At 49.8% G+C, this 23781-nt stretch overlaps 9 protein-coding genes across 9 annotated transcripts; 5 read left to right on the top strand and 4 right to left on the bottom strand.

Moving 5' to 3' along the window:
* Nucleotides 1-631: 631 nt before the first annotated feature.
* FSUBG_3558 (Sorbitol dehydrogenase) lies at nucleotides 632-2053 on the top strand (the record flags this gene model as incomplete). The annotated part of the gene is made up of 3 exons (XM_036681451.1): nucleotides 632-742; nucleotides 827-1197; nucleotides 1249-2053. 3 exons carry the CDS (start codon nucleotides 632-634, stop codon nucleotides 2051-2053), a joined length of 1287 nt encoding a protein of 428 aa, XP_036540922.1.
* A 492-nt stretch (nucleotides 2054-2545) lies between these two features.
* On the bottom strand, nucleotides 2546-3852 carry FSUBG_3557 (cop9 (constitutive photomorphogenic) subunit 6; the record flags this gene model as incomplete). Its single annotated transcript, XM_036681450.1, has 2 exons — nucleotides 2546-3522; nucleotides 3573-3852. The coding sequence occupies 2 exons, from the start codon at nucleotides 3850-3852 to the stop codon at nucleotides 2546-2548; spliced, it is 1257 nt and encodes a 418-aa protein (XP_036540921.1).
* Nucleotides 3853-5471: 1619 nt separating this feature from the next.
* On the top strand, nucleotides 5472-5861 carry FSUBG_3556 (uncharacterized protein; the record flags this gene model as incomplete). Its single annotated transcript, XM_036681449.1, has 1 exon — nucleotides 5472-5861. One exon carries the CDS (start codon nucleotides 5472-5474, stop codon nucleotides 5859-5861), a length of 390 nt encoding a protein of 129 aa, XP_036540920.1.
* Nucleotides 5862-6316: 455 nt separating this feature from the next.
* FSUBG_3555 (uncharacterized protein) lies at nucleotides 6317-6676 on the bottom strand (the record flags this gene model as incomplete). The annotated part of the gene is made up of 1 exon (XM_036681448.1): nucleotides 6317-6676. One exon carries the CDS (start codon nucleotides 6674-6676, stop codon nucleotides 6317-6319), a length of 360 nt encoding a protein of 119 aa, XP_036540919.1.
* Nucleotides 6677-7321: 645 nt separating this feature from the next.
* Nucleotides 7322-9229, bottom strand: FSUBG_3554 (major facilitator superfamily transporter; the record flags this gene model as incomplete). Its single annotated transcript, XM_036681447.1, has 3 exons — nucleotides 7322-7995; nucleotides 8056-8541; nucleotides 8599-9229. 3 exons carry the CDS (start codon nucleotides 9227-9229, stop codon nucleotides 7322-7324), a joined length of 1791 nt encoding a protein of 596 aa, XP_036540918.1.
* Nucleotides 9230-10499: 1270 nt separating this feature from the next.
* Nucleotides 10500-13026, top strand: FSUBG_3553 (uncharacterized protein; the record flags this gene model as incomplete). Its single annotated transcript, XM_036681446.1, has 4 exons — nucleotides 10500-10945; nucleotides 11010-11046; nucleotides 11098-11580; nucleotides 11635-13026. The coding sequence occupies 4 exons, from the start codon at nucleotides 10500-10502 to the stop codon at nucleotides 13024-13026; spliced, it is 2358 nt and encodes a 785-aa protein (XP_036540917.1).
* Nucleotides 13027-13933: 907 nt separating this feature from the next.
* Nucleotides 13934-15065, bottom strand: FSUBG_3552 (umta methyltransferase family; the record flags this gene model as incomplete). Its single annotated transcript, XM_036681445.1, has 4 exons — nucleotides 13934-14384; nucleotides 14440-14653; nucleotides 14710-14900; nucleotides 14953-15065. 4 exons carry the CDS (start codon nucleotides 15063-15065, stop codon nucleotides 13934-13936), a joined length of 969 nt encoding a protein of 322 aa, XP_036540916.1.
* Nucleotides 15066-17802: 2737 nt separating this feature from the next.
* On the top strand, nucleotides 17803-20466 carry FSUBG_3551 (cell division control 45; the record flags this gene model as incomplete). Its single annotated transcript, XM_036681444.1, has 3 exons — nucleotides 17803-18570; nucleotides 18623-19692; nucleotides 19743-20466. 3 exons carry the CDS (start codon nucleotides 17803-17805, stop codon nucleotides 20464-20466), a joined length of 2562 nt encoding a protein of 853 aa, XP_036540915.1.
* Nucleotides 20467-22556: 2090 nt separating this feature from the next.
* On the top strand, nucleotides 22557-23546 carry FSUBG_3550 (calcium-binding NCS-1; the record flags this gene model as incomplete). Its single annotated transcript, XM_036681443.1, has 4 exons — nucleotides 22557-22567; nucleotides 22793-22878; nucleotides 22975-23270; nucleotides 23367-23546. The coding sequence occupies 4 exons, from the start codon at nucleotides 22557-22559 to the stop codon at nucleotides 23544-23546; spliced, it is 573 nt and encodes a 190-aa protein (XP_036540914.1).
* Between the last annotated feature and the right edge of the window lie 235 nt (nucleotides 23547-23781).

Raw genomic sequence — 23781 nt, 5'->3', positions numbered from 1 at the left:
GCTAAGTCCTGCAGCTAGGTAGTTTGCGATATGACAACACCTAACGGAAAGCTCCTCGTTTCCCACCGATAGCTTGTTGCCTCCTGACTGGGCCTTCTCCCTCCCAATTCAAACGCCTCAAGACGCCGCTCCACCTTGGCACTGAGCATTTCGATGATGAGCGCACGCCCTTGCTTCTGATTGCTCTCGATCCGGACTCCTCTGGCGAATTGCTCCGGAGGTTACTGGTGAGGAGTGCTATCTTAGTAGGTACTTAAGGGGTGGGAACCCGTCTTCCTTTGGCTCATTCCTCCTCGATCCATTGATACATAGCCGTGAGCCTTTTTACCTGCCCAAACCGGCTCAAGCATTCGTGTCAAACAGCTCAAGGATATCAAGTCTTGTATACTTCTATATCTTACACCAATCCACCTCGTAGGCACTTGGCACTTGGAGCGCCTCCACGAGCTATCCTAGGCCCTTACCCCCACGCGCTGGCCGTCTCCCACGTTTTCATCTCTCTCCGCCAGCCAATCCCCTTTGCTGTATTTGCCCCAAACGGCAACTGACCAAGCCATCGCCCGACCTCAAGTCTCCATTCTCACCAACATCCCACCTTTATCCCACGCTTCAAGCGTTGTTGTTGACAGTTATGGCCCCAGTTGCTACGGGAGAGATCGCACCAACGCATCTACCCAGTGGTCCATCGAAGCCATTGAGCATCAGTGCCTCTGTCTTGCATGGTCCCCGCGATCTGCGACTGGTAAGCCGACCCTGACAACCTTACCTCTATGGTTGCTGTCGTTTCAGCCCTACCCGAACACTTGGCTGACTTCCCGCGTTGCAGGAAACAAGGACTCTCGAGGCTCCAGCGGCAGGTGAGCTTCAGATCGCTATCAAGGCGACTGGCATTTGTGGTTCAGATGTCTCCTACTACAAGAAATTTGCCAATGGCGATCTCTGTGCCTGCCACCCACTGTCACTAGGCCATGAATCGTCCGGCGAAGTTGTTGCTATTGGTCCTCAAGTGAGTGGCTTCAAGCTGGGCGACCGAGTTGCTCTTGAAGTTGGTGTTGCTTGTGGAAACTGCGGCATCTGCCGTAAAGGCCGTTATAACCTATGCAAAAAGTTACGTTTCAGAAGCAGTGCCAAAACCTACCCTCACTACCAAGGCACATTGCAAGAGAGGATTAACCATCCCGCTGTCTGGTGCCACAAGTAAGCTCAACACGCTATTCCTGACAGCCCTGGTTACTGACTCGAATTCAGGTTGCCCGATAACGTCTCGTTCGAGGCCGCCGCCCTCCTCGAGCCGCTGTCTGTGGCTATCCATGCTGTGAACCGTGCCAGGCCGGAGCCGGGCTCCACCGCCCTTGTCATCGGTGCCGGCACCGTGGGCCTTTTGACTGCCGCAATGGCTCGTCAATCAGGCTGCACATCAGTTACAATCACCGATATCGATGCTGGGCGTGTCAACTATGCCGTAAGCCGTGGATTCGCAACTCATGGCTTTGTTACTCCTCTGTCCCGTTTGAACTCTTCAAACTATTCTTCTGGAATCTCTACCCCTGAGACTGGAATCATTACTCCTGCCAGCACCTTTTCAACCGCAAGCCGCTTCGATGGAGCCAAGTCATTGGCGGCGGATATCCTTGCTTCATCAAACCCTGCTGGTAGCTTCATGCTCGAGGAGGATGAAGATGGTATGGATGTCACCTTCGAGTGTACTGGAAAGGAGGTATGCATGCACACGAGCTTATATGCCACCAAAGCCGGTGGCAAAGTAATCATGGTGGGCATGGGAACTCCGATTCAGACTCTCCCTCTCTCCGTGGCTCATCTCCGCGAGATTGACATCCTGGGCGTATTCCGGTATTCAAACACATATCCCACCGGCATTCGACTTTTGTGTTCGCAAGCTGCGAACCCCTCTGGCTGCAGCCTACCCTCGTTGGACGACATGGTCACCCACCGTTTCAAGGGCCTGGGTCAGGCACAGCGTGCATTCGAGCTAGCAACACGCACCAGTGACGACGAGGGCAAACTTGTCCTGAAGATTGTTATTGAGGCATAGGATCTTCATCAAGATTGCCTTTTTACGACTTATGAATGATAGACAAAAAAGATATCCGAAAAGCTACGTATTCCAGTGGCGTATTTCATAGGGTTTGTGTAAATAGATTCTCAGTTATAAAGCTACCAGCTACTGTACTGGTAGTTTGGAGGTAAGGTTGGGGTTGATTGGAGAGATACCAAGTATGATATGAAGTGACTTGCTTAATGGGCTGGAAGAATTGGTTTGCAAGGAGTTCGTCCTAGCAGATATAGTCCACGATATTAACATGAACACTTGATCCCTATCTTGACTTAACACATGAAGCCGGGATATCCCCACAAACAACTAGACTCGTGAACATGATATGCCTAACTAGTCTATGTTTTAATTCTTGTCTAAAACACGATTTGAAGTTGTAGTCTACCTCAAACACCAAACGCCCGGCTGAATGTAACTAAGTCGTTTTCTGTCGTACGCGCCATCGTGCCTTCACGCGTATATCTAGTAATTTCAGATCAGGAGATCGCCGGCTCCACGAATGTTGTAAGCCGCTGGGTCAATGACAAAATCCTGTCCGGGGCCAGGAGGAGCACCACGACGGTGCAACGCCTTTGCGTTTTCGACAACATAGAACTTCTTACCAACGTCACGGGCCTGGCCGACGCTCTGGACAATGCCGTTGAGGAGTCTCACCAGGTTAACATCGTTTGCCTCATGGAGCATCTCGCGCTCAAATGCGGGCCTGTCCGAGGGAATGACGAGGTCCAAACGGCTGACGAGGGCTTGGATCTGGCGAAGCACTATCGCTGATGGAGTGGTATAGTCGGCGTCCATACTACTGGAATCCGCTGTGTTCCCGTTGATGTACGAGGGAGGAAGACGCTCTAGGTAGGTGGTGAGAAGGAGTATTCGGGATTGGAGCATCTTGATAGCGTTGGCCTTTGCTGTGAGGGCAGCAATTGTCTCGTCCTCTTCCGGCGTCAGAGCAACCTCATCATCCTGCGCAATCGCCTTGTTGTGATCTTCGTCGTGGCTCTCTACCAGTCGGCGCTTGCCCTTGCCATTCGACTCGATGGACAAAGAGGGCTTGTCTTCCTTTTGTGGAGCGGCAGCAGCGTTTCCTCCTGAAGCAGCAACGTAGTTCATGCTGATCATCTCTGTTTCGTCGGTCTCCACCGAGTAGGGAAGCTCTCTAAACTTGAGCTTGAGAGCGGGCTCCCCATCATCCATCTTCTTGTCCTCTCCATCGTTATCCGCCTTTGGGTCGTCGACTTCATAATTGCTCTCGTAAATGGTGAGTGGAAGTCTGCCACCGACGGAGTGATCAAGGACCTGTTCCGGGTGGAATCCGAGGAGTACGGCTGACTCGTTCCAACCTCCGAGAATCTGATTGTGGATTGGTAGGATAGTCGGGGTCGGACCTGAAGAAGGCAGAAGGGTGTACCATCCAACGAGGTCGAGGTGTCTATCTTTGTGGACAGTGATCACTAGTACATATTTAGAGGGAGATAATGATAGCATAGACGAGTTTACTGACTCTGTTCTAACCGTGCGCCAAATTTCGTGGCATCGAGGAGGTATCCACCTTGCACATTGGGCTCTTGTCGAGTGTGAGCTTCAAAGGCATGCTCGATTGTGATTTCGCGACCATTTTGTTGACCTAGTAAGACGCCAATGATGGGCCCTTCCTGTTGGCGAAGAGTATGCCGAGTGATGTAATCGGAGATGGTGAGGAGGACCAGTGGGTGAAGAACAGCCTGAAGCTCGGAACTCTTCTGGTTAGAGAGAAGAGGGTTGGCGGGGGTCGAGGCAGCCATGGTGAGCTGAGGCGAAGACACTGCGGAGCGTTTAATGTGAAGTGTGTCGTGGAAATTATGTGGTGAAGTTAGGAAGGGGGTTGAGGTTAGTGTGTTTGGTACTTGAATGAAGCTATCGTTAGCTTTGGTCAAGGCGGCGTTGGCGTGAAAGATGATGGAGATGAGTTGCTGGTAGACGGATCATGGGAATAAAGATGCCCCGCACCCATGCTAGGCTGCTACCTAGAGCTCCAGGGCTACCTGAGCTAGGTAAGAGTGTGGGGTCTGTTCCGTCAGTGATGGTTAACTGTATTAGGTCAGCATTCAATTTCCGTTCTAACCCTGAATTTTGTCGGGGTTTTTAGAGTGACATGTCATGATCATTCATGCACTGAATCAAGTTGAGCACATATATGTGTTTTGTGCTTTGTGTGTAGGTATGAGCTGGTACAATCCTATTATCAGTCTAACTTAGTGAAAGGAAAGGCTATGTTCTTCTAAGCTAGCTATAGAAAGAGAGGACTATTTATAATAGTCCTCAGTCATTCACCTATCAAGATTGCCTATAGCTGCCCAACCAGGCTTCCTGCATATAGGCATCTAAGGCAAACAGCAAATACATACAAACAAGGGCATCAGTTATCCAGCAGTCTATTTATGGTATATCTATTGTCTGTCCCTCGTCGACATTGACGTGACCTCGCTTAGTTGAGCAGATCCATGCCTGTGCCCGTGCTGCCTGTGGCTATGTATTTTTCTGGTGCTTTGATCATCATCCATGAGTCGAGGTCCAATCCATTTGATACACCAGCTGCTTTGTTCAAAACACCGGCCATGGTTGCAGGTTACTCGGCACAGCATTCACCAGCGGTAAAATAGGTACCTAGGCTTTGCTACTGTGTTGGTTCTTTGTACGAGAAGTCAACAAAAGTCGAATCTAATAAGTCTTGTCACCAAGTACAAGCCTTTGTTAACTCAAAAAGAAGCTTTCAAGCTTGGCCATCTCCACCAATTTTTCAAGCCGCTCAAGGTAAGATATGCAAAGCGAATGCAAATGCAAATGCAAATGCAAATACATCCAATGCAGGCATCTCATTTTGGCTCAGACGGGCGATACCACCGGGCACGTCTGCTTCCCTCTTATTATTATTATTGTGGCTTCATTTTCTTTCTTTTCTCATACACCCGAGTCTCACATTTCCCACATTCCGCCTTTCTTCTTCTTTCTCTTCTTCTCTCTCATCTTTCCCCGCCATTGATTTGATTCTCCAGATCCATCAGCCTTTATCCTCTTTATCTCCATCAAGATCGTCGTCCCATTGTCTCTTTTCTCCCCCTTCACCTATTTCAGCCCCTCCTCTTCCTTCTCGGTTGTCTCTGTTTCTCACTGGCTGGACCATAACTGGATCTTTCCGGCAAATATCAAGCACTCATCTGATCTGAAATAGTCGCACATCGCATCTCTTATCTGCCTCGAATCTCATACTCAATCTCAATCTCTAATTCTCCGATATTCATCGCCCAACCCGATCTTCGTCGCCGCCTCCAGGTTTGACCAACCTTTGAATTTACCTAGTCTCCCGCCTCGGGTGTCCACTCCATATTATCTCACCACTCTCATTTTCGGACACACTCAAACCATGATCGCCGCCTGTGGTCAAAGTACGGACAAAGTGGTCGGCGTGTCGACGGCTTCACATCATTTGAACATCCCAACGCCTGATTTCTACCTGCAGCAACCCGCGACACGCACAGTCATGCCGTCTCGTAGCGGGAAACGTCCTCATCGCAATAGCATCGACAGCGACTCGCCTGCGCCGAGTAAGAAGTACAAGCAAGCCACCTCTTTCACTTCCGATACTTCTTCAACTTCCACGACGTCGGCTGCTAGCTCTGTCGACTTGGATTATCTTTCAATACAAACACCACTCAGCATTGACACTCTCATGCCGGCCTTCAGGAACGTACAATACGACCGTCCCACCTACCGATCAGTATCACCACAGCCACCATCACCCAGATCGCATTGAAGCTCACCTCATGAAAGGTGTTACGAAAGACACGGCCTCACATTTTGCTTTGATAACATTGGATACCACTTTGCATCCCTCGGCATAAAGCTGAGGGCACTCTTTTCGGCATCAAGACCAAGAATGATTCCCTTTTGTCATTTTACGCGGAACACGAAAAACGCCGAGCCGGGACCTCGGTTACCAATCCTTGACTTGTCTATTTTTTTGGTGTTTTACACATAGAGCGGAGGATATAAAGAGTCACGGTAGACTCTGGTGCATGTTACATCGGTAGTTAGACGATTGGAATAATAATGGCTCGGGGACATGTTGGGCTCAGAAGTCCATCGTTGATGGCAGATGTTGATAAGCAGGTAGTTCATAAATACGCAGTAGTCCTTCCATTGTTTGTACAGACAAACGCCAGATCCGTCTCGTAATCGTCATAAATCATTTCAGCGCATCTTTGTCGTTCAATTCATCTCCCACCACATGACATCCTCTTCCTGACAGTGCATGCCGATCTCGAAATTCCGCTCCATTGTGGTCATGGAATTTTCCATGACCAGAAGCTCCACACGCGCCATGGCTGCTCCATCTCCTGTCTGTTTGGCCGCCATGTACTCGGCCATGAGCTCGGCGTGCCGGCTCTCGTAGTCCTGACGGACACGGCGCCTCCGGGCTGCCGGATCGCACGCTGCGCACGTGTCGTTGAGATGTTGAATTTTGGCATTGGGAGTGCATGGACGAGAGTTTGTGGCCATGCCACATGTTGTGGCATAGTTTGTGAACGTGTGGCCGCAAGCCATTGTGGTCTTGATACTTGTGCACATGTCGATTGCAATTGAGTTTAGGAAATGTTTGAGGAGAGGAGGAAACCGCTGATAATTCGGCGCAATCGCGTATAAGCTGTAAGCCAAAGATGGCGGTCAAGAAGTATTACAGATGAATGTGATTTTTGAGCGTCGTGGACTTGGAGAAGAGAAACCCCTCACGTTGAAGACATTTATTTATTTACAAATCCGTTCACGATAGAAATATCAACTAACTTCCAAGGATTCTTCAGGCTATGCCTTCTTTTTGATCCTTTCTGCGATCATAGAGATGGGTCCCCTGTCCAAGTCGCCTCTGGTGGATGTCGCATGATGATCATGACACAAAGGCTTCACCGCCATCCTACGCCTCCCAAGTGCGACTAAGAAACCCAACATAGAACAGGCCGCCTGGTGTTGAGAGCGGCCGGTGCACGGTGTGATACTGGAATAGCTAATCGGATGGCATCCGAGTCAAAGCCAGTTTCCTGTTTGAGGTATTGGGTCATGAATGTACGCTCGTAATCGCTATTATTCTGTTCTAATCTACATATGTATTATACTATTTGACTTACTTTTGCATGAGCGGTCTTGTTTTATGAGGTGAGTTTCCTTTGCTACTAGCCCCGTCAAAATTACAAACCCAAATGTCTGATATATCGTCCATCATGACTCGTCCGGCTTTGACTCCTGTCGAACCTGAGGGTTGCCGGCCTCTGGTGATGACTCGGCCCTGGGCTTGATGCTCTTCCATTCCACACCAAGAGCACAAATCAACTGGGCTAGAGTCAATGCCAGGCTCACAAAGAATATCCGCGTAATGGCAACATTGTAGGCGTCCTTCACCAGGGGCATGTACTCGGCCGGAACTATCTTGTTTAGTTCTGTAGCACCTGCATCGACAATTTTCTTGGGCGTGAGGTTGGGTATATCTGATAAATGTTTCGCGAGGAGCCCGTTGAGCACAGTCTGCCCAACGGAGACAAATATGGCACCACCTAGTTGTTGCGCGAAGAAGGTGATGGAGATTCCGATGGGGATATCCTCCTTTGGAAGTGTTGCTTGAACAGCAAGGCCGGAAGTCTGCATCCCAAGGCCCAAACCAAAGCCAACAAGGAACTGATAGGCAATCCAGTGCGATGAACCCGTGTCTGGCTTGAGTGTGGTCAAGAGCCCCTCTCCAATGGCCATGATACAGGGACATATCAGCATAGATGGGGCATAGTAGCCAATGCGCTGGGTGAAGGCAGCAGAGATAATACTAGCTATGACAAGGCTTAGCACCAACGGGATCGTATAAATGCCCGAGTCGACGGGTTTGGCGCCCTTGGTAGCCTGGACTAATATTTTGTAAGCGCATGTTATAAACAAAATGAAGAGAGAAGACAGGGGCTACTTACACCACAAGGGGAGATAGTAAACGACAATCATCATACCACCACCAACAAACAGCATGGTCCATGCACAGGCCAGCATAGTCCTCTGAGTGATGACCTTGGCGGGAACAGTTGCGGTCTCGGGCATCTTGATCTGTATGAGAGCAAAAATGAAGGCTGTAACAGCGAAGAGAACGAAAAGGAGAATTATTCGCCAGCTGCCCCAGGGGTAAGTCGAGCCACCCCATTGAAGGGCAAGAATGAGGCAGATCATGGATGGCACAAAGAAGAATGTTCCGAGCGGGTCTAACCGGGTAATATGCTTCAGAACAGGAACAGGCTCGTGCTTCTTGGGCGATATGTGGAGGAAGAAGAAGAGGAAGACCGAGGCGACGAATCCTACAGGGAGGTTCATATAGAAACACCATCTCCAAGTGGCATGCTGAGTGAAGGCGCCTCCAAGAAGGGGTCCAACAACGGACGAGATGCCAAAAACCGTGCCAAACATAGCTATAATTCTGTTAGCCGTTGCTCGTTTAGTCATGGAGGGGAGAGTTGTAAACTTACATTGAAACATTGGCCGCTTATGAAGAGGAATCATAGGAACAATAGACATCATCGACCCTGTCATGATGCCTGCTGAGCCAATGCCAGCAATAGCTCTTCCGACGATGAAAGCAACAGAATTGGGAGCGGCACCACAAATGGCAGAGCCAATCTCGAATAACAAGATACAGACGAGGAAGGTCGTCCTCAAAGGGTAGAATCGATAGATACGACCAAAAATGAGCTGAAAGGCAGCTGTTGTGAGCATGTATGCAGAACCATACCATCCTATGTCGCCTAGGCTCTGGAAGTCGTTCGTGATTTGAGGAATGGCAGTTGCAATGATTGTGCGGTCGAGAGCGACGAGAAACATGGCAGCAAAGACGGATAGGATTATAAGCCAAAACTTCAGAGTCTTTGGTTTGTAGTTCTCCTGAGCTTCTTTGTCGAACGCTGGGCCCCTGGGACTTGACTCATCTTCCTTGGTGTCATTTGCTGACTCTTGCTGGTTGCCTTGAGGTGATTGAAGCCTCTCATCTGGTGATGATGTTTTGTTGTTAGGCTCGAAAGGAATTTGTGGTTCGGCTGATGAAAGCGAGTTGAATGATTTGCGATCTGGAGCATGAGATTCGGTCTTTTCAGGGGGAGACATGGTTGAAGTTGAAGCTGAAGCCGTTCAGCTAGAGGTGCAGGGGCTTATAAGATGTAATATTATACAGCTTATCAGTATTGGTATATTTGAAGACGTTGGGAAACACTGAAATCTGGTGCTGCTGAGCAAGATGAGGCTTGTTGAACAGGACATTTTGCTAGATATATATCTACACTACAAGTAATCATCGGACGGACTGAAAACCGAGCCATGCAACAAGATGAAACTAGCGGCAGGACCTAGAAGAGATTTGCACACAGAAAAGACGCGTGCTCGGTCAATACTCATCCTAATAGAGACAATTACGAAAATTGACCCGAGAGAAGTGGTTTGACGTAGAATAAGGGTCCCGAAGGTGAAGGGATCAGTTATAGGTCGGATCCGGAGACCACAAAGCTACCTATACTCGATTGGGAAATCAAAGTCGCGAAGGTGCCAAGAGTGTCCCCTCCCTCGGGACCGACGGACATAAACTCATCATGAGCAACACTCCAACTTGACAACTCTCGGCCATTTTCTTGTCTACTACCCGAGGAGAGTCTCCCTAAGGTACTTCGTCTCTTCTTCATTTCGCCCTTGGACTACACGTCTTGACCCGTCCCTGATTGTATCCGATCCGCTCAACCTCATCTTCAACACCCATTAGCACGCAATTATCGAGGCGACCAATCAGTTCAATCCTACTTACGATATCAGACAGTTCGGTCATAAAAGAGCACGGTCGCCAAGCAAAATTCAAGCTCCCGCTCCCGTAATCTCGGGCCCGAAGATCGCAAACACGCCATAATTATCCATCCAACACATCGCAACGTTCGTTTCCTCTTCTGCAGATCTGTCCTGTCACTGGCCACAAGCAGATGGATGGATGCGTTTGCAGGGCCCTGACTCTGATCCCTACTTATCCACAAGCTACTTTACTGTAGATAGGCAAGCTTCTTACTGTAGGGCTGAGAATTCCGACTGGACAGTCAGTACCTACAGCTGAAAGAGACTTGCAGCTCAGGGAACCCATGAGAGTCTCTCAAATCTGAACAAAACGCCTCTTTCTGGGGTCTACCCCCGCTCTTCATTCGCCGCCACGTCAATACCCAATAACTCGTGGCTGTTGCTGTGTCTTGTTGTCTCAGCACACATTCGCCCAGGCCCGAAACCTCCTTTGCCGTCGCCTGTACCCCTTGCCCGGTCCCGTACAGATCCGGGATAGGATACCCACTTCGTCGGGGTTAGACCATCCGGCGATTCGGTCCTCTGACACGGTCACTGACTGGTCATGCCTTACCCAAATGGCATTCCCGGTGTCCCCGGATCGGCCCCGCAGCAACAACAGCAGTCTCAAGGACAGCAACCCCAGGATCCTTCCGCCATCAAATTAACTCGCGGGACCAGTTGTGTGCTTTGTCAACAGCGTAAGGTTCGCTGTGACAAGAACAAGCCGTGTGCCAACTGTGTAAAGGCCAAGGTTGAATGTCGTGTTATTCCACCCCAGCCTCCTCGACGCCGGAAGAAGCGTCTCCAGGAGAAGGACCTGATCGATCGGCTAAAAAAGTACGAAACCCTTCTAGCGGAGCATGGTGTCAAAGTTGATGCCATCGGGCATGAATTAAGACCTGATGGCCCCCCCGGTGAAGATGTCGAAGAGCTTGAGAACGATTTCGAAGGTCTTAAGACAACCCCTGAAGCTAGTTCATCCCCTGCACCGTCTAATTCAGAACAAAGGTATGCATCCTACTGACAAAGCATGTCAACGCCCCTCGAAGCACTTCTACTCACGTTATTATAGGACTGGCGGCGGGGCGTGGTTTTCTTATCACAAGGAGGTAGGTTGAGTTCTCCTCTCGCTCACTGCAATTGTCTAATATACAACGTAGTTTCGAGCCAGTGAACACATGCTGCAAGATTCCTCTGATGATGAGCCTGAAGTAGGCTCAACTATCCATCGTGCCTTTGACCGAATGTTTGACACTGATGGGTTTCCTTTCATCGTTGGAGCTGCCCCAGTCCCCATCGCGAATCTTCATCCTTCCACAATACACATCTTCCAGCTCTGGCAAATCTATATTGACAACATTAATCCCCTGCTCAAGATAACACATGTTCCTACAGTTCAAGCACAGATCATAGAGGCGAGCTCGGATCTCGAAAATGCACCAAAGAACATCGAGGCCCTCATGTTCTCCATGTACCTCATGGCGATCACATCGCTTGAGGATGCAGACGTTTACAAACGGTTCAACGAGACCAAAAAGGAGCTCCTGGCGAGATACCACACTGGTACGCAGCATGCGCTGACGAAAGCCGGGTTTATGAGGGTCAATGATCCTATTCTCTTGCAGGCGTATATTCTTTACCTCGTAAGTTTAACCTGGGAATTCCTTTGCGCATGCTGTCGCTTAACGTTTACTTAGTTTGCTGTTCGATGGTTCGTTGACCCTCGTCAAGTATTCTGCCTCATTGGTTTAGCTGTCCGCATTGCCCAGCGGATGGGGCTTCACCGAGATCCAGCACAGTTTGGGCTGCCGCCGTTTGAGGTTGAGCAGCGTCGCCGACTGTGGTGGACCCTTGTGGGATACGATCGACGGCTAGGAGAGATGGCAGGGTCAACAGTCACTGCTCTCTCGACTGGCGGCGACTGCAAGATTCCCATGAACGTCAATGACTCGGATTTACATGTTGACGGTAAAGAGTTACCCACACCACATTCTGGACCAACCGAGATGCTCTTTTCTCTTACGAGAGTCGAGCTCGCTATGGCTGTTTCAAGCGATAGTAATCGCGACAGCTATAAAATGAACAACACAGATAAGAGTCCTGCTGGGACACCTGCTTCCAAGAACCAAGCTACCATCCGCCTTGCTGGTCAAGACGGCCCTGCCTATACGCTCGACGGTTTCTGTGCACACATAGAAGGCACTTACCTGAGCCAATGCGACCCTAAGATCCCCCTGCACTTCTTTACTCTTACCATGACTCGTCAAGCTATGTGCAAGATGCGAATCATTAGCTTCCTGGTTCGAATGCATAGCAATGACGACAATCTGCCCCTTAAAGACGTTGAACGTGACAGCCTCTTCTTGCAAGCCACGCAAATGATCGAATACGACAACGTCGTCCAGTCATCTGAGTCCCTCCGGCCCTTTAAATGGTACTCTATGCACCACTTCCCCTTTCCCGCCTACATGTTTCTTGTCCAGGAGTTACGCCACCGCGTCTCTGGCCCAATGGTAGAGCGAGCATGGGATGCCATCGAAAAGAATCATGACCTCCGTGGCCTTCTCAATAACTACCACAATCCTATGCATATGGCTTTTGGTGGCCATTTTATCAAAGCCTGGGATGCGCATGAAGCTGCTCTGGTAGCTGCTGGCAGACAAGTCCACAGACCAGCTTTCTCGGGGCCTTTGCGTGAGCGTGTAGCAGCTCGCCGGCGAGCAAAGCAGGCCAATCGACCTGTTCCAAATCCTCCCCAGCCTCCACTCGGTGTCCCGCATTCTCAGGTCACGACGCCCTCTTCCACTGGGTTTGCCCCTTCTGTTGGCCACATGACGCCCGGAACTGTACACCATGGCCAACGTGCAAACTCGGGCTCCGTTGCCTCCAGCGACGAGCCTGGTGAGATGGACTGGACTTATATGATGTCTGGTTACAACGACACTTCAAGTTTTACTCCCATGGGTGGATTTGGCAGCTTCAGTGGTGGCTTTGGCGGGGGTATGCCTGGTATGCCACCCGGCATGGGAGGTATGGGGCGCCCTCCGACTGGTAATCCTCCAGGTGGTCGTATGTATGGTGGGAATTAGGGCACCGTGAGCAGTGATGTGATACGATATACGAGCGCCGTTTTTCTTCTGTTTATCTGCTTTGCTCCCTCCGAGTGTAATGTTTTGTCTTGAATGTCGTTTGCCTGATAGTGCTTGAACATGATACAGTATACCGGTATCTAACATTCTATTTCCCCTGTGTTTCTTTTCCTTGGCAACTGCCTCACATACAGCTCACAATCCTAGCTCGAACTAGAATACATGAATGGCCACAGAGGCACCATAATCATAAGAACATTTTGTTCATGCTGGCATCTGTACCGGACTCAAAGCGCTCTCATATCAGCTTATCCCCAACCCTTGGGGAATGCAGTGTTCTACTCAAGATTCTTAAGCTAACCAACTTACTCGGCACGGCTGAGGATTACAGATCGGAAGCGCACCCAGCCATGGAAGGCCGCTAATGTTTTGCTGACTAGGATAGACAATATGTCAAGTTCAGCCCCAAATATCACCACAGAACAGTGGAGGCGTTGCTTGTCCCATACTCACCTCAAAGTCAAGCCTATAGCTGTGCTAAACTGTGTATGGAGCAGAGCTGAGGATATGGTGTAGCGTTTCCGTTTCAGTTCGTCATGCAGTCGTTTCCCAATTAGACAACCAGCATAAGCCACGCAGAAGATTTAGCTTATATGGCGGGGCATTGTTTGCTTTGTGTTGCATTTCTACAATTCTCGAGCAGCATGCGAGGTGACCCTACATCCATGTCATCCCAGTCACCAAGGCCAGATAGGTAGGTCAGCAGTCAAAGTACTGAGGTGTCACACATTCCAAGTGGGGACAAAAGCGTTATGCACGCTGGCAGTTTTGAGTCAGTCTCTGTCGATGCCCGTTCGCATGGGAGAAATTTTGCAGGATGGCCATTTTGCTAAGATTCTTCAGTGCCCTATTGGACCGGCTTCTGCGCCCAACAATCAATCCAGTCGAGTTGTGCGTGAATGCGGGTGTTGTTGAAGGTTTCGAACACGCTGTGCCCAAGCTCATATGCCTCTTCTTCCGTGACTCCCATGATGTCCGGACGGCCAAGCATTGCTGTGACCCATTCCTCGAGGATGTTTTGGGTGAAAATTCCCATTTCTCTCATTTTTGCTTCCTGGTGCCACCGGCCAACAGGTGTGTATGAATGGCGTTCGTTGACATTGATGAATCCAACGTCACGCAGCGCTTCAACGATCTGGGATGGAAAGCGTAAATTCCAACCATATATCGTGGTAAAGGGGCCCTCAACAAGGCGGTAGAACTGGTTCATAGGATGATCATCTCCGGCAGTACCGTCAACAGAGAAGACGAAGGGAACAATTTCGTGGATTTCAATCCAAGCACCAGGTTTCAGCTTTCTAGCAGCATTGCATGAGCTGGGGAATACGACGAGTTGATTCTTACACAACTTACTCAAAAGCTCTCTCCAATAGCTGTCTCGGTTTTCGCAGAGTCTGTAACAAGGCTCTGACATGAATTAAATCTGCATCTTCATATATTCTTGTCCAAGGACGATTTTCATCCTCGAGATCTTCTACCCGAAACTCAACGTTGGGCGGCGTCCAGTGCGGTTGGATGGGTGAAAGATCACAGCCTATCACTCGTGCACTGGGGAAATTTTCCGCGACTAAGGTAAGCTCATTGTCAGCCTGAGAGTATTGCAACCGAGGCGGAAAAACTGACCGTCTTGTGCCCACATGCCAACACCTGTACCAAGATCAACAATCTTTTGCGGGTTGTTCCCTATGGGGGCCAGAAATAGCTTTCCGTCGAGGAGATAATCCAGGTACAGCTTATGCTTCAGGCCCTCGCGGACCTGCTCAGCATCGTCGTTTGGTAGGCCATAACGGCCACAGAGAAAGCCTTGATATCGCCTTTAACAGATTAGCATTCATCAACGAGGTGTGACAAGGATCAGCAACACACCTTCCATGTTCGTATGAGTAAAGTTCCCTGGTATTAACTGAAGTAAATTCGGAGGTTGCTATTGAATCCCCATAGTCTGACGTCGGGTCCTCTTCTGGGTCTCTGTGGTCCATCGTTATGGAACCTCTGCTTCAAGTCCCCCTTGGAGGATCGTACTCGAGAAGAGATGAGTTAGGTGGGAAGGAAATAGTATTTGATGTGAATACATGAGCACTCGGCAGAAAAGCAGCAGGTAGGTACTGTAGCAGCAAGCTTAAAGAAGGGCAGAATGATAGGACAGGCCTTGGTGGGTCAAGCATACATACATATGCCGGTGACAGATACCCAGTCCTTGTCCCGATGGTAGGGTACGTATATCGCAGGGGAAGCCTGTTCAAAGGCAGGGGAGGCTAACACTGGGAGAATGATATGTGACAGGAAAAGTCGAGAGAAGCAAGCACGCCCATACCAGATATCGACCAAACCAGCCTGTATGGCAGGGCCTCGTTGAACGAAAAGTCGCACAGAGTGAGTGACAAGAGTGACAAGACCCAGCAGCCCGGACTGTGTGGCGGGGACTAACCGAGTGAATGGTCCCAGCTAGCCAATACGATGAGAGAACAGCCAAGGAGGATTTCCAGAAGAACGGAAGGGAGGGTCGGCGGCGCAGGGAGACCCAGAATCCCAGACGACCGGTAAGTTGGTACAGGAGCAGACAAGACAGACGGTCGGTGCGGGATAGGCTCTTGGGTTAAGCGGTATGGCCCCGAGCCGTCGGGACAAACCGAAACTCTTTTGAGAAGAGTTCACACTGATCGGCGGCCGTAATGCGACCCAGTTGTGACGTGGTCGAACGAGCGAGCGAGCAAGTGGACGACTCCAGTGTACTAACAAGGCAGCTAATAAAGCTGCGACAATGGATACAAAATGGTACCTGTTCTCGATTGTGAGACAGGAACGCCGACAAGAGACAGTGCTGTGGCTGAGGATAGAGGGTTTCGTGTGAAGTATTTGGAGAATTTCAGGTCGTGATGATCGCGTTTCGTCCGTCAATTTCAGTTGCCCTATGTTCCAATTTGACGGATATATGAGTTATACCTTGTTAGCTTTGAAGCTGAAGCTTGTGTGGGAATGTGGCAGGTCTAATACAACGATAGATCATGCCACTCTCTTGACCATTCCGTTGCCGAGAGCCATTAATAATTCACGCAGTTGGAGCAGAAAAGCGAGGCAAATAAAAGGCGAGACCTTTCCGTCACCGATTCTGGCCCGGAGAGGCGGTGCTGTGCTCTACCAAAGGTAACTAAGGAAGATATCGTAAACCTAGTGACGGTAACAGTAACGTACGTACGCATCCTGCGTAACTAAGGTACCTACCTAGGTACCTAGGTGCAATCATTGCAATCCCACAGCCCGTGGACCAGTCTCCATTTGTTTTCTGCCCACTGTCACTTGGGAGCAGAGGATGTCGGGGTTGTCCACTCCTCTCCGTCACGGCAAGGAAATGCTCCGTGAATGCATTGCATGCTTGTGTAGTAATACAAAACCGCCGTATTTGACCAAATCGTTGAACTGGCTAGACTGGTTCTGTTAAGTAACGCGGAAAAGCCAATGTCCACTTCCGCTGAAACCATGGTCAGGATTAGGTGCTCGGCATTAAGACATTTCAGTACAAGTGCTGTATGCCTTATACTGAATAGAGAGCCAAGGTGCATCCAAAATCTCTGCCGATATAATAACAAATATGGCGTTGCATGTCCTCACAGGCTGAGGTCCAAAAGGCAGTGCAAACTACAAGTCATAGAACCCCGGTTCTGAATTATACCTAGGTAAGGTACTAGTTGAGTAGGGAAGAGTTGAGTACCGTGCCGCATGAAGGGACAAGAAACCCCAGGTAGGACAGGTGGGAGCTTCGGATAAGCCATCAAGATATCCGAACTGACTTGACCAGGGGGCGCTTGACGATATTTCTGTTTCGCACAAGTTTAAGTATACCGAGAGATGTCGAGAATTGGAAGAAGAATCGAAGATGAGTACCTAGCTGAAGAGATAGTGAAGTGATATCAATCCCCTTGTGGGTGAAGACTATAGTGGCCTTTCACATTATTGTCGATGCCTTCAACAGCCTCTCTTACACAAGGACGAAGGCACGGATAACATAAAACAAGCACGGCAGAATTTATGCCCAAGCGAAGGTTGGTAATGCAGGAACTGACTGAGCAGTGCGAACTCAGCTCAAGAGAAAGTCGAATTCTTTTCCTTTTCGATTGCCTACCTTATCCATGCTCTATCTACCTAAGGTACCTTAGGTAGGTAGTTATTCAAGTTCTACATGCAAATCTTGAGGAGGCATGGGAGGGTCTTGTCTTCCATAAATGGAAGGAGGGGCAGTCCATGTAAGCCAGTTCCATTCCGCCAGGTAAGCTCAGCCAATTTACACGGTCGGACAGGGAAAGCGCGTCATTCAACCGCCCAAGCCAAGCCAAGTCGCGTCGCCAAAAACACGTCGGACCAAATTGATTTTCAACGTCCTGAGCAACCAAGAGCCAGTAGCACAACCACCAAACTCCCATATTGATCAGCAAGCATAACGAACCATAACGCCGCCTGTACTTCTACGCTTCGAGCATCTTCATTTCTCATTTCGATAATTGATCACCTATTTATTTTTATTTTTAAGACTCTCACTGGATCATTGTTTATTTCCCTCCTCGACTGATCTATTCCTCGTCTACTTTACGCGATCGTCGCGTCCCGATTCTCACCCCTTGACGATACAGGGCCGCTTGCCGTTATACAACTCTCACTCACCCTCATGAAACTTGTGGCATATAGACTTGGCGATCGAACCGCTTCCTTACTATCTTCGACATGTACCTCCCGCGGCAATTGATCTCTAAGCTCTACGTCCACCTTCAGCAAACAAGACACCCACTCTCCCCACCAGTACTTATTCTCGTCGCCCTCGAACCCGATGCTCTTTGTGCTTGCAGGATCCTAACCCGGCTACTGAAACATGACTATATTCCCCACAAAATACAGCCTGTTGCTGGTTATACAGATCTTGAGAAGGCTGGCCGAGAATTGGTCGTGCCTATGATGGAGTCACAGGGAGGTAGTGGTGGTGTTGTCGTATGCCTTGGTGTTGGGGGCATGGTTGATCTGGGGCCACTCCTTGGTCTTGAGCCTGAAGGTGGCGACCAGCCATACAGTGGTGTCGAGGTTTGGGTCATGGACGCTCATCGGCCATGGAACCTTGGCAACGTTTTTGGCGGGTTTCCTCTCGACCCCGAAACGGAGGTCTCATCGTCATATCAGTCGAGGTGCCCTACTGGTGTCAACGGTGGTATGATTGAATCGGCATTTAAACCTGGTAAGGGTGGCATTGTTGTCTTTGATGACGGTGATATTGTCGACGATATGCAAACTGAGCGCAACGCGTATCTTGAATTGATGGAGATGCCCGAAATTGACGACGATGGTGAGGACTTGGGGGACACCGATGATGAGGACGACGACGAAAATCCAAACGATGCCATCCAAGAGCCCGCTCGTGTAGGTCAGAAGCGAAAAAGCTGGTCAGATGCAGAGGACGAGAGCGACGATGATAGGCCCCACCAACGGCGAAGGAGTAACTCAGTATGTCGACGTGAACTAATTACAAACTAGACTTGCTGACATGTCTATGCAGTCTAGCTCTATCGCTGAATCACCTCGGCGCCCACAGCAAAGAGGTCTCATATCAATGCGACAGCCCGATCTTGGTCTGTCAAGCGATGCTATCGAGCCCCCCTCCGGAGCACAGTTGCCTGCAGGGCCGTCACTCCGCGCACAAAGGAGACAACTCCTACGGTTACGACAAAAGCACGAGGCCATTCTCCACCAATATTACAAAGTTGGATCTTCTTTCTCAGAACCGTTATCATCGATGATGTATTCGCTTGCCTCTGATCTTGGTAGAGCAGACAATGACCTTCTATGGCTATCTATAGTTGGAGTCACATCTATGGAACTCTATGGCCGTTCATCGGCGGGTATTGCTGCGCCTGTCCGACAGAGCGACAAGAGCCGCCCAACAGGTTGGTTGGGCGCCCGAGGAGCTAGAATACGCCAAGAGTTCCGTGATGAAGTCAGGCGGCTGAACCCCCCGGAACTTGCGAATGGGCGTGTTGCTGCAGAAAATACAGGCGTCATTCCCACTACCGCGAGGAACCCTGAAGACACCGGAATTCGGCTGTCCCCTGAGCCCAGATTTTTGTTGATCAGGCACTGGAGCCTCTACGACAGTATGCTGCACTCACCATATCTCTTTTCTCGCCTCAAGACTTGGAGTGAAGCAGGAATCAAGCGACTTCACAAATTACTTGCAAAGATGGGGGTCAGCCTAGCACAGTGCAAGCAGAGCTATACTCACATGGACATGATGCTGAAACGTGAGTTAAGGGCAAAGTTGTTGAAATACGGCTCACTTTACAACCTTGACGAGATGGTACCGTCCGTCGATACGGATGGTAAAGACCGTGCTGGCGCGAAGGACGGGTGGGGGTTTGTCCGAAGTTGGGGATGGCGAGCAACGCTGAGTGCCCAGGATGTGGGAGTTGTTATCGGTGCGCTGCTAGAAGTTGGGAAACATGTTCAGAATCCAGACCCCGCCGTAACAGCGAGCCAAGCTGGTCGAGACGCAGAAGAAGAGGCCGAGTTTGTAGCTCAGGGCGAAGAATGGATTGTGCGGTTCTGGGAGGCATATGACGCGCTTGAAAAGTAAGTTCAATCCGCTAAAGACCCATTCTCCTCGCTGACTTGGACAATAGTATCGACGCGCTGAAGGCCGGTCTTCCTACTGCTCAGTTCCTCCACCGCGCCATCTATCGGACAGGAACATCTCTTATCAACAAAAAGCAAATCAAGCATCTTCGTGCATTTCGCATGTGTGTGGTCAAGGAAGGCCCTGACGTGTCATTGTTCACTCATCCCGCAGCGCTGACCAAATTATCACTCTGGGTAGGCGAAGCCCTTGCTGAACAAGAGAGGGAAACGCATGGGAAACTGTCGCATGGTGGTCGCGGTACACCCCTTGTCGTCGCAAGTCTGAACGAGAAAAGAGGCGTATATGTCGTCGTAGGCACTGGCGGCGGTGGCGGTCCAGATACCACACTCCTTGACAGAGAAGCCGCCAAGAAACGGAAAGCCGAGAGAGAAGAAAAGCTCAAGAAGAAAGAAGAGTCACGTCTAGCGAAGCAGAAAATACGAGAGGATAAGCGTGCAGCCCGACGAGACGCGGGTGATGATGACGACGAACTGGAAACGGAATCAGAGGACTCGGATAGCTCAGACTCTGACGCGTCAGATGACGAGGATGTCGAGCATGAGAAAGGCTACGGCCTCAACAAGTTTGGCATCGCTTTTCAAGAGGTAGTGGCAGAAACTAACACGCGGGTCCGAATCGACAGTTTTGAGCATTGCGTGGTAGAGGTGAAGAAGGAGGATCTTGGTGGGTTTCTCGAGAGCTTGAGCATGAAGGTTGTTGTTGGCTGAAGAGCAGAATAGCACGGCCTAATATTGGTGGTTGTTAAGGGCCTATCTAATGATTGTATACGTGGGAGTCGTCCTGGTAGATGATGCAAGCGGATGAGATGATTAAAGTGGTTTTTGAATTGGATATCTTCCAAACTGGCAGAGGGATAGGAGTCAGGCGGCATCATGATTTGGGACAGGAAGCATGCATGGGTGGAACTATGGTTACGATACCTCTAAGCAAGACTTCTCTTGGGTGTTAATTGAGCACTTATCTAGCACTTGAAATATGTTTTCACTCTATAATCGGATCTTGTGACAGGCATGAAATGATCCCATGATATTGGTTGATACGTGAGGCCTCTTGAGGCAAAACTTGCAGGAGCGTGTATGTCATCCTAAGCTTTTCTTTGGAAGCTAGCTACCTACCTTACTTTAGGCAAGCTAGGCAAGGTGAAGAAGGAGTGTTTATTTAGTCGAGGTGGGCGCAGCAAAAGCTTATTGACGATAGAGTGGTTTGGTGCCGACTTGGCGCAGATTCTTCCCCCTGTGAGTTGTGACACATGAGCGCTAATTGTGTATTAATTACCTACTTGGAATCACAACTGTTTGCTCATAATCAGTCCGTTTTGCATGTATGTAATCGGGGGATGCTTGGGTATCAATTAGTCCGTAGCTAAAGATAGACCATCTTTTTCAAGTGTCACGAGCGCTATCAGAACTCGGAGTATTCATACCTCTGGTCCAGGTGTTCTAGAACCAAGACGTCGAGACATGTTATTAGTCTCTGGGCCACTCGATCGGAGGCTTGTACAGTATCATCGGACTCGGTCGGGGTCAAAAATCGAACTCGATCACGGCAAAGGAATCTATGCGGATCAGAATGATAGGTACATAGGTACTGTATGATAGCACAGCCACAATCCTGTGCTGGGGTATTGGTTGCATGCGTGGATACCTGGTCGCCACGCTTCGAGAAATCGAAAAAGACACAGCCTCTTTGATATTTCTGGTAGGTCGTTGCTACAGGACTTAGTAGGCAGCTGGTCTTTTAGACGAGCCCAGGTCCCTTGAGGACCGGCATCAGCGTCAGTGTTGTGATACTGTGGTCGCTCAGTCTATTGCATGAGTATCTAAGGTACCTAGGTAGGCAAAGCAGAGTGTTCTGCAGATCTCGGATCCTTGTATTCACGGACTGTTTCGGATTCGTCATTAACTACCTACCTGAGAAGCGACAGAAAACCCAGATTTCCAATGGGTCGAGACTGCATTCAGAACGCGCTTTCGCTTACCAATTGGATGGATGGCATCACGGACCCGACCACTTGAAGTACAGCGGGGTTCTGGGCTGGGCTGCTATCCAGAAACCCCGCCCCCACTAACTCGTCCCCTAACTACGGAGGCACCAGTGCCCAATACTGCACTGAGACCCCTATGATGCCCTGAAGGGTGTGCTGGGCGGCGATTTTATTCCAGCGGAGTTGTTGCCATGTTGGATCGCCTTTAACCCCGTCGGACTGGACTGTCTGTCACCCGCCGCCTCACCCTCATCATATTCCTTCCTTCCTTCTTTGCCCTGCCTTGCCTGCTTGGCCTTACACCTTGCATCAGTATCTAGCGGCCTCCACTTCTTACCTACGACGCAGGTAGTTATTCCATCTCCATCTCCATCTCCATCTCCATCCCCATCTCTCTTCTCTTATTGCTCTGCTCGAACCGACTTTTACCTGAACCTCTACGTCTCTTGTGCCCCTTCACGACTGCGACTCGTCTCTCCTCGCCTATTACTGTCGCACGACCCTGAGAGCTTAATACCCTTCCCCTCACTAAGCGCCTCGCTTCTCTCCAGCCCCATCATAACCTACTCCCACCCGCAATCCTCCCGCTATCGACATCGACACTGATATCATCATCTACCACGTTTCTTACCGACAAACGACCCTCAGAAGTAACCGACTTTGTCCTCGTCCTCACTGCGGCGCCTTGGTCCGAGAGCTCCTCATTTCTTTCGAGTTAAAAGATAGCCCCAGACGTCCAAGTCTTTGATCAACCGTCGCGCAATTCGCGCTCTCTATACCCCCCACTGATAACATCGTAAAGTCCCAGGCGTCATGGGTAAATCGTAAGTTTATCTCCAACATATTCCTGCTGTCTTTGGCTGTCGCTTTACCGTATTATTCCTCCTGGTGCCTCAGTGTCTTTGGCGTCACTTGGCGCCAGGAATCACATATCGCGAGTCGCAAGCGCATTTGTCAACCTCGGACTCCCGCGGAAGCTAGGGACCGACGTCATTATACTTAAGGATCAACCACATCACAACGATACTAACCTCGCCGCGCCTATGCAGACAGTCAAAGCTTTCCCAAGATCAGCTCGTCGAGTTGCAGAAGTCGACTCATTTTGATAAGAAGGAACTTCAGCAATGGTACAAGGGTAAGTCTCTGATACTGAACGCGGACTCTCACTCGATCTATATCCGGAGTCCGTGCCGCTTCATGAGATCAGAATTGTGTCTAACATCAGAGCTAGGTTTCCTCAAAGACTGCCCCTCGGGTACACTCACCAAGGAAGAGTTTCAGAAAATCTACAGACAATTCTTCCCCTTCGGAGATCCGAGCTCGTTCGCCGATTATGTATTCAACGTCTTCGATAGCGACAAGTCCGGCACTATCGATTTTAAAGAATTCATCTGCGCGCTAAGTGTTACTAGCCGAGGCAAGATGGAGGACAAGCTGGATTGGGCCTTCCAGCTGTACGATATTGATGGCGATGGCAAGATCAGCTATGATGAGATGCTCAAGATTGTCGAAGCTATCTACAAGATGGTGAGTACCAACTTCGCGCCCAGCTTTGTAGCGTCATGTTTCCACAGGCCCCTGGGAATGCAAGTGGAAGGACGAACCCTTACTAAACATCAATAGGTTGGTTCCATGGTTAAATTACCCGAAGACGAAGATACCCCCGAAAAACGAGTGAGGAAGATCTTCCGCATGATGGACAAGGACGAGAATGGAAGTCTAGATATGGAGGAGTTCAAGGAGGGCAGCAAACGGGACGAGACTATCGTCTCAGCGCTATCTCTTTATGACGGTTTGGTGTAGGGGCAATGCGATGCCACCAACAACGACATGAACGGAATATGAGCCAGGAACAAAGGGAAGGAAACGAAATCAAAGAAAAACACCTACAAGTGAAAAGAAGGATCCATGGGCGCCATACTGGCCAGGAGTGTGAGGAGCTTTTACCTTTTTGCTTTCACTGTTTGTCACTGACCCAAGCGCACGGCCTCTTACTTTACAAGAACGCGACTTGAGGGATCTCTGACTACGAAATAAA

Source organism: Fusarium subglutinans, assembly GCF_013396075.1.
Source record: "Fusarium subglutinans strain NRRL 66333 chromosome Unknown NRRL66333_c0000030, whole genome shotgun sequence".
Classification (NCBI taxonomy): Eukaryota; Fungi; Ascomycota; class Sordariomycetes; order Hypocreales; family Nectriaceae; genus Fusarium; species Fusarium subglutinans.
This window is presented reverse-complemented; position numbering and strand designations above follow the sequence as displayed.